At 53.6% G+C, this 9,571-nt stretch overlaps 1 protein-coding gene across 1 annotated transcript in view; it reads right to left on the reverse strand.

Moving 5' to 3' along the window:
* LOC142070236 (uncharacterized) overlaps positions 1-4,640 on the reverse strand; it is a 56,151-nt gene extending 51,511 nt beyond the window's left edge. Inside the window, exons 1-3 of the mRNA XM_075123791.1 lie at positions 4,397-4,640; positions 1,163-1,276; positions 183-791 (exon numbers count right to left, since the gene is read on the reverse strand). Coding sequence (XP_074979892.1) covers positions 183-791; positions 1,163-1,276; positions 4,397-4,430 — 757 coding nt within the window. The 5' untranslated portion in view covers positions 4,431-4,640. The remainder of the gene's footprint in view (positions 1-182; positions 792-1,162; positions 1,277-4,396) is intronic.
* Positions 4,641-9,571: the final 4,931 nt, after the last annotated feature.

Below are 9,571 nucleotides of genomic sequence, written 5' to 3' on the forward strand. Positions count from 1 at the left end.
CCAGCCCTAGTCAAGGCATTTGTTACAGATCACTCCCATGTGGATTTTCAGATGTCTAATAAGGGTTGAGCGCTGATTGAAGCTTCTCCCACACTCAGAGCACGTGTAGGGCCTCTCTCCTGTGTGGATTCGCTGATGTGTGATAAGGGCTGAGCTTTGATTGAAGTGTTTGCCACACTCACGGCATCCATAAGGTTTCTCACCCGTATGGATTCGCCAATGTGTAATAAGGTGTGAGCTCCGCTTGAAGTGTTTCCCACACTCAGGGCATCCATAAGGTTTCTCACCCGTGTGGATTTTCCAATGTGTAATAAGGTGTGAGCTCTGCTTGAAGTGTTTCCCACACTCAGGGCATCCATAAGGTTTCTCACCTGTGTGGATTCGCTGATGTGTGATAAGGGCTGAGCTTTGATTGAAGTGTTTGCCACACTCAGGGCATCCATAAGGTTTCTCACCCGTGTGGATTCTCTGATGTGTGAGAAGGTCCGAGCTCCCTTTGAAGCTTTTCCCACACTCGAGGCATGTGTAGCGTGTTCCTTCCAAGTTCATTCTCTCACGTGTAATAAGGTCTGACTGGCTACCGAAGTTTTCCTCTGGCCTCTGCTGACTCTCACAGGCTTTTGTTTTTTCTGGGCGTGCACAGCTCCCAGAATCATTCCCTTTGGACCTTCCTGACAACATCCCATGGGCTTCTACTCGCTCAGCATCTTCCTGCTGGGGTTCCTCCTCATTTTCACTCACCATCCCAACACCTGACGGGAGACCGAGAGAATCCAGACGTAAGTCTCTGCCTGCGCCAGAGAGAAAGGAAATCTCAGAGAGAAGAACGGAAAAAGGGATGAAGGAACGAAAACGTGTACAGGACAGATCAAACCTATCAGGAGCTGATTTTCCCTTAAACCTTCCCCAGAGGAGAGAAAGGAAGGGATCAGTTCTGGGTCCGTATCTCAGAAGAAATCTCAGGGGACAGCAAGATTGGGGAGGGACCTGCTGCCAGTTGTCAGTCAGGATAGGTGGGAAGCCATGAGTGACCTCTGCCTAACGATTCCACATCTGCAGGGAACAATCCTGAACTTGGAGAGCTCACAAGGTCTTTGTAGGGCATCCCAAATGTTTCCTGTATTCACCGACAGTTTTGGGGTTGGTTTAACCAATGCCTCACCTATGAAGGCAGCTCTCGGGAGCACTTTTTTCTTAGAGCCATGAAGGTCTGGGACCCACGACTCCTCCCCTCGTTCCAGCTGCGAGATCACATCAGTTCTGGAAACTGGAAACCCTGCTCAAGGCAAAGAAAACAAGGGAGGTCAGTGGAATTTGTGGGATACTTGTCACAAAGAATATTCCATGCTTTTAAGCCCAGCTCACTTTTAAGTAGTAACATCCGAAGGCCGGCTTCCTTGGCTCAAAGTGCCAGGAGATGGTTATTATAAATCATATTCATTACCTTAGTGCCTAAGGGCCAACTAACAGTGGGTCCTCATTTTGCTAGGCACAGTACAAACCGAGAAGCATTGATGGCCCGTGCCCTGAAGAAGTTACAATCTAAATAGACAAGGCAGACACAGAATGGGGGAAGGGGTACAACCCACCAGCAGAGTGAACTCCGTGAAGGCAGAGTGACAGATCTGATCAACACAGGCCTAGGTCTTGAGACTATCGGATTTAATGTTACAACCAGGGCCAGTGTTTTCTGGAAATTGTCGCTAGGACTGCATTTTTTCCCAAAATTACTCTTTGTTTCTGGAATCACCGTTAATATCAGGAATTGCTGATCAGAGGGAGGGTGGGACACGCAGGGTCACAATCCCCCAGATTTCTCCCTGGAGACACCCGTCTCCTCCCCAGGGCACAGGCTGGCTGCGGCTGAGACTTGATGCCAATTTCTTCCCTCCTCATACAAGTCTGGGATCGGCAGTGGGACGCCAGGCTCTCTCATCATGCTGCAGAGAGGACGGCACTCACAGCTGCTCGCAGCCGTGTCCACAGCACCTCTCCCCTGCTCATCTCCCCTGCACACAGCTGGTTCATGCCCCGTCTCTCCTGCGCACAGCTGGCTCTAGGCTCTCAATGCCCAGTATCTGAGCCCCACCGCCCACACACAGCCGGCTCCTGTCCCCTCCCCCCAAGGCACTTTCAGGCTTTAAAGGATTAGATATTGCTCACGTTTGTCAATTACTCTCTTTTCATTGCCTGCAAACTCTTGCCCTAATTATGACTGTTATCTGTATATCTAAGCCAGCCCTTGAAAGCATGAATTCTTCACAGACTATGATGCCGAGATGCGCCACATGATACCAGGAAGGGCTGCGGGATGGGTTTCCTGTGCAAGCTGGTATCACTACAGGGTGATGAATGCCAGATCTCAAGGCTGGTTATGCAGAGCTCCACTTTTTGAAGCTTTACCCAACGCAGAAAGGGGTAGTGACGGATTTCCCCTCATTCAGGAGACTGAAGACGACAGACTTTTGGGGGATAAACAGCTGAGTTTGAGCTGACTGAGGGGGGTCTTTCTGGGCTACAAACTCACAGGACCTGATAACCACCAAGAGGTAACCCTTTAAGAAAGGTTTTAATACACTTTGGAACCAATCAGGGATTCCCATGAGGACCGCTGAGGGAATGAAGGTAAACACGCATTTGGATGCTCTTCTTGTTTTATGAGAACGGGAACAGGAAGGGCAGGGATATCAATGAATGCAGGATCTCAGCAGTACAAGGTGTCAGGATAGCACCATATTGCAGCCCATTGGAAAACATAATCCCAACTACACATATAAAATGATGGGCTCTAAATGAGCTGTTTCCACTCAACAGAGGGATCTTGGAGTCACTGGGCACAGTTCTCTGAAAACATCAACTCAGTGTGCCACGGCAGTCAAAAAGCAAAGAGAATGTTGGGAATCATTCTGAAATGGATAGATAAGAAGACAGAAAATATCATATCGCCTCTATATAAAACCATGGTACACCCACATCTCGAATACTGCCTGCAGATGTGGTTGCCCCATCTCAAAAAAAGATATATTGGAATTGGAAAAGGTTCAGAAAAGGGCAACCCAAATGATTACAGGTATGAAACTCTTCTGTCCGGGGAAAGATGAAAAAGACCGGGACTATTCAGCTTGGAAAAGAGACAAAGGGGGGATATGAGAGAGGTCTATAAAATAAAAACTGCCGAGGAGAAAGTAAATAAGGACGTGTCATTTACTCCTTCTCATAACACAAGGACTAGGAATCACCCAATCAAATTAATAGGCAGCAGGTTTATAAGAAACAAAAGGAAGTATTTCTTCACACAATGCACAGTCAACCTGGGGAACTCCTTGCCAGAGGACGTTGTGAAGGCCAAGATTATAATAGGGTTACAAAAAAAAAAAAAAAAAAAACACCATGAGAAATCTATTGAGGACACGTCCGTGAATGGTTATTAGCCAGGATGGGCAGGGATGGTGTCCCTAACTTCTGTTTGTCATAAGCTGTGAATGGGTGACAGGAGATGAATCACTTCATGATTCCCTGTTCTGTTCATTCCCTCTGGGACACCCGGCGCTGGTCACTGTCGGAAGACAGGACACTGGGCTAGATGGACCTTTGGTCTGTCCCAGTGTGGCCATTCTGAAATACTAGGGAATCTAATGAGTCCAGTGCAATGGGAGGGAGTAGGAAAATCCCTGCGTGTGGAGAACACTGGGAAATTAGAAACTATCATTCAGAAGCAACAGACTCTAAATAGTCTAGAAAAGCAGAATGTGAAAAATAAGAATCGGGGTCATGTGACTTCAGGAATGAGGGACTCAAAAAACCAAGTCTGCAGAGAAGAGAGATTGTGGCTAGTGCACATGGGGATGGGGGGAGCAACTCTCCAGGTCTCAAGAATTTTCACCAGCAACCGAGGCCACTGTCCCATGCACGGGGCAATCCGGAGCAGTGAGGAGTTGTGTCATCTGTAATCCTGGCTGAGTTTCAATGCTCTGCTGCTGGAGCTCCCTTGTCTGGATTCCCCCAGCCACCATTCAAGGTCTGTGTGATCAGTAACCCTGGACCAGCCGCTCTGACCCCAGCAGCCTGCTTCTTACACCCCAAGCACATTCTGGTCTGGGTGGAGAAGGCTCAGGGTTTGAGAGAAGGCCAGGGGTAGGAAGCTTCTGTTTGTTATGCTGGACCTAACCCCCCGTTTTACTTGTGCAAACAGGAGATATTTGACACTGTGCGATTCTGCTCCTGTGCTCTCTTCCCACAGCGTTCAGCAGCAGGGGAGGGTCTCTGGTCGTGTGTGTGTCACGGGCATGGTGGTGTGATGCTGGAACAGGACAGAGCAGAGGTGGCATTGTGGGGGTGGCATGAACCTCATCTCTTCCGTTCCCCTTCCAAGAACCGAGGGGACAGGAACCCTTACCCAGCGAGGTCACACTCTCACAGTTCTCCTGCATGACGTCTCTGGAGAGGGCTCTCTGAGCGGGGTCCAGCAGAGCCCCCTCTTCCCTGGTGAAATACACAGCCACCTCCTCGAAGGTCACCGGCCCCTGAAAGAGCAAGAGCCCCACACTCAGGACCTGCTGCCCCACTCACAGCCCCACTATTCGTGGGGGAGAGGAGCCAATCAAACGGAAACTCTGGGTGGACCGCAGCCAACAGAGTCCCACCCCCACCCCGCTCAGAGCACCCAGGAAACACCAGGGTGAGGGGGCAAAGAGACACCCCTCCTCTCTCCCAGCAGATCCATCACACACCTACTAGCCACAGACTGATACTGGAGATGCTGCCCCGAGCAGGGTCTAGGGAGAGATCTCTTGTAGGAAGCCCAACACCCTCCTCCTTGTGAAAAGAAAAGGAGGACTTGTGGCACCTTTGAGACAATCCAATTTATTTGAGCATAAGCTTTCGTGAGCTACAGCTCACTTCATCGGATGCAAACTGTGGAAAGTGTAGAAGAGCTTTTTATATACACACAAATCATGAAAAAAATACCTCCTCCCACCCCACTCTCCTGCTGGTAATAGCTTATCTAAAGTGATCACTCTCCTTACAATGTGTATGATAATCAAGGTGGCCCATTTCCAGCTCAAATCCTGGGTTTAACAAGAACGTCGGGGGGGTGGGGAGGCAGGAAAAAAGAAGGGGAAATAGGTTACCTTGCATAATGACTTAGCCACTCTTAGAGCTGGATATGAAGCAGGGGAATCTCCCCTAAGCCTGACTGGTGGCTTCCCCCTTCGTATTTCAAGGCACCCGCTGGTTAGTTGGGTCAGGCTCCAGCACTACGAGTCTGCTCCTTTTTCCCAGCCCCATCTAGGTAGGTTATTTTCTGTTCACCAGATTGGAGCATTTCCACCTCCGAACCTCATGGGTCTCTTCCTAGTATCTAGGCCACTTATTAAACAACTCCCAGCAGGTCTGCCACCCCCTGGTCTCCTCCCTTTCTCCACCCTGTGCATTTCCTGCCCCGCTCCAACCTCCAAACCAGACGGTGCAAACCTTCCCCTCTCCCGTGTATTTGCTGTCCCTCTCTCTCCTGCAGGAACAAATCAGAACCCCCCACAATAACCCCTACCTGAGCTGGCTCCTCTGCAGCCATGTCGCTCCCTTGTCCCATGGGAGGACGGGATGAACCGGAAAGAAACATGAGCGTCGTTCTGCAACCTGGCCGGGCAAGAAGGGCTGTTGTGGAAGTTTAGGAACAGGCATTAGTTCATTTCACATCACGCTTCCCCCAGGCTCTTTCCTTGCAGAGCGAGATCCGAGATTCTGCCGTGCTGAGAAAATGCTCAATCTCTGGATTACAGCAAAGACCTGGCCCCTCCTGCCAGGCTAGGCCCACAGACACACTTTTAACCTCCTTTCTCCCTCCCGCATCCCAAAACAAAGTCTCTGAATGCAATCCTAGAAAAAAGCAGAACCAAAGGAGTCCCTTTCGAGGATTCCCTCGGACACTGACCCCACGGCAGCCACACCCCAGCAGGAGGGACATGGAGTCAGGAACTGGGTTTTCCTCTCTCTCATCCTCGTCTTGTCCACAGGAAAGTGATTCTCCCCACAGTGCAGTAAGACATCTGTCTGGGCAGATTAAAGAGCTGGAAATCTCTTTCAAAACTCTTTTATCCCACGGACCCTGTCAGTCTCTCTATCTCCTTTTCCCTGTGCCCTCTCCATGCCTGTCTGCTAGGAAACTCTCATTCCTGGGTTGTTTGCTCCCCCATGGCTGGATTTGCTCCTGCAAATGGCAGGAGAAATGGGGTGGGGGGCTGTTTGTGTAGAGTCATTTTATAGTCCTTCACTGCCTGCCTGGGATTTCCCCATTGCCTGCCTAGGACCCCCACCTGCCCTCCACCAGGATCTGCCAGCCCATTTGCCTGGGACCCCCTCCTCCTCCCAGCACGACCCCCTCACACTTTACAGGAGGACCCCTCACTCTACGCCAGGGACCGCCCCACCACAGCTCTGTGCACTGGGCATGGCAATGGTCCCAGGAGCCAGCTGGGCAATCCCAGACAGAGCCCCTGGCACAGCACCAGGCAGCGTCTAATCCCCTGCCCCACCTGCCCAAGAGACACCCACCGGTCTGCAGCCAACAGGCCCCCAGCGATACCCACCTCCAGGACCCATAGCCTTAGGGCTGGGCACTTCAGAACTACCCCGCGAAACCCCAAACCCTCCAGAACCCACCAACCTGACTAGGGTCCCCCCTGCCCAGCCACCCAGAGGCCTCCCCCTACCACAATGTCCCTTCAGCTCCCGCTGCAATCTCCCCACACAGACACCTGCCCCCCCAGCAACAATGTTCCCTCACAGTGTCTGGTAAGTGGATAGAAAGTTATCACCACCCCCTGCTGGCCAGTCACACAGGCAGAGGGAGCCCGGGGGGACGCCTCTTTAACAGGAGAAGGGAAGCCATGGAGGGCCAAAATAAGTATGAAATTTCCATACTCTGTCACTAGCAAATAATGGCCACCATGGATCCACCCCAGAGTTGGCTACATCTTTGCACTGCGGGAAGCCCCCCCCTCACGGAGACCCATGGAGGGCGATAGGTTCCCCCCAAGGAAGGACAAGTTGCTAGGATTTAGAGACATGGGGAACAGCCCCAAACCCAAGAGGATTTTTAATTGACATTTGATGATGACATCGTAAGAGGGAAACCTGAGATTTGAGATCAGTGTTCAGAAATGAAAGAGAAAGGGTGGAAATCTGAGGGATTTTGGATCCATTTATGCAAATTATAGAGAGGAAAGTGGAAAATGACTGGGATTTTATAGCAGTTGTTGATAGGAGGTAAACGCTGAGTGTATTTCCCACCACTATTTGGTCAATGAATAGAGCGGAAATGGGCAACATTGGCAAACGTTTTAGATCCATATTCAGGAATCTGAGAAAAGGTGTAAATCTGAGATTTTCGTCGTAATTTATAATTACAGAGACAGGGAAAGCTCTCAGGGGCATATTCAATTAGAAGTAGACAACTCGAGTAAAAGTGGGGCAAACGTTGAGGATATTTTTTAGGAATCTTTGAGACGTACAGAGAAAACGTGTCACAAACTACGCAACTGAGAACATGGGATAAACGCCAAGACCGGGGGGGATTTTATGAGGCTATTAAAGAACTAGCTGGAAAAGGGGGACCGTTTGTCATATAAAATCCAGCCTGTCCAATACATAAACAGAAAGTGATGGTCCCCCCCCCCCCCCACGGCCCCCGTTCACCTGGCAGCAGGGAGCCCTCTGAGGGGCTGACTGAAGGGGGCGGGGGGGGAGCTGGAGGGCTCCCTCGGGGCGGGGAGGGGGCGGCAGTGGGGGATGGGCAGGTGGGGGGCAGAGAGTCACTTTCCTGCCCCCCCCGCCAGCGCTCCCCCCCCCGGGGTCTCCCACTCACCGGGGCGGGTCCCAGCTGGACAAAGCCCCGCCCCCGGCCGGGCACGGGGGGGTTAATCACGGGCCCCACCCCGCACAGACCCCGGAGGGGAGCCGCAGCTGCTCCTGCGACAGATGCGACACGAGGCAGCGCCTGGCCTGCTCCAGGCTCCGCCCCCAGACGCTGCCCCGCCCCCGGTCTGCTCCAGGCCCCGCCCCCAGACGCTGCCCCGCCCCCGGTCTGCTTCAGGCCCCGCCCCCAGACGCTGCCCCGCCCCCGGTCTGCTCCAGGCCCCGCCCCCCCGCGCTGCCTCGTCTCGGGTCTCTCGGAGGAGCAGCTGCGGCTCCGCTCCGGGGTCTGTGCTGGGGGGGCCCTTCATTAACCCCCCCGTGCCCGGCCGGGGGGGGCTTTCTCCAGCTGGGACCAGCCCCTGGCTCTGCCCGCCCCTGACCCGGTGAGTGGGAGACCCCGCGGGGGGGGGAGCGCTGTTGGCGGGGGCAGGAAAGTGACTCTCTGCCCCCGGCACGGCTGGGATTGGGGGGGGCAGAGACTGGGGCCCGGCGGGCGGGGTCCCTTGGGGGGTGTTGGGGGGGAGAAGCCGGAGTTGCGGGGGGTGGGGGTTGAACTGTCTCTGTGCAGCCAGGAAATTCCCGGGGGGGAAGTGGGGGGCGGCGGGGGAGTTAATTGGATCCCCTTCCCCCCCCCCCACGGGCACAAATGCCCCCCAGTTTTCCCCTTTTCCCTCTCGGTAGCTCCCACGTGGTTGTAAACTCCCCCCCACCCCCCCATTGATCCGCTCTCTCGTCTCCCCTGATCCCCCCCCATCTCTCCCTCCTCCTCACATGTCCATTGAAACTCCCCTCCCGTGGGGGGGGGCGGGATTTCCTCCCCCCCCCCCCGTTTTATCCGCAGCGATTTGTCCCGGTGTCGGTAGGAAGTTGGAGCCCGGAGCCATCCCCCAACCTGGCTGCCCCGGCGTGGGGGTGGGAGGAGACGCCGGCTCTCTGCCGGGGCGGGGAAGGGAGGGGCCGTGTCCCCCATGGGGCTGCCCCCGATCCCGGCTTCCCAGTCCCACTTGCTGCCCCCCAACTGCAGCACCATTGCCCCCAGCCCCCACCTGCCCCCCACCTGACCATCCCCCACTACCGCCCTCTCCCCTCCCCCAGGGAGCCCTCCAGCTCCCCCCCCCGCCCCCTCCTGTCAGCCCCTCAGAGGGCTCCCTGCTGCCCAGGTGAACGGGGGCAGTGGGTGGGGGGGGACCATCACTTTCTGTTTATGTATTGGACAGGCTGGATTTTATATCACAAACGGTCTCCCTTTTCCAGCTAGTTCTTTAATAGCCAGATAAAATCCCCCCCGGTCTTGGCGTTTATCCCATGTTCTCAGTTGCCTAGTTTGTGACACGTTTTCTCTGTCCGTCTCAAAGATTGATAAAAAAGTTTCGGGGGACTTGTGGCACCTTAGAGACGAACCAATTTATTTGAGCATGAGCTTTCGTGAGCTACAGCCCACTTCATCGGATGCAAACCGTGGAAACTGCAGCAGACTTTATATACACAGAGACCATGAAACAATACCCCCTCCACCCCACTCTCCTGCTGGTAATAGCTTATCCAAAGTGATCATCAAGTTGGGCCACTTCCAGCACAAATCCAGGTTTTCTCACCCCTCCCCCCCCACACACAAACTCACTCTCCTGCTGGCAATAGCTCATCCAAAGCGACC

This window comes from Caretta caretta, chromosome 28 (genome assembly GCF_965140235.1).
Source record: "Caretta caretta isolate rCarCar2 chromosome 28, rCarCar1.hap1, whole genome shotgun sequence".
Classification (NCBI taxonomy): Eukaryota; Metazoa; Chordata; order Testudines; family Cheloniidae; genus Caretta; species Caretta caretta.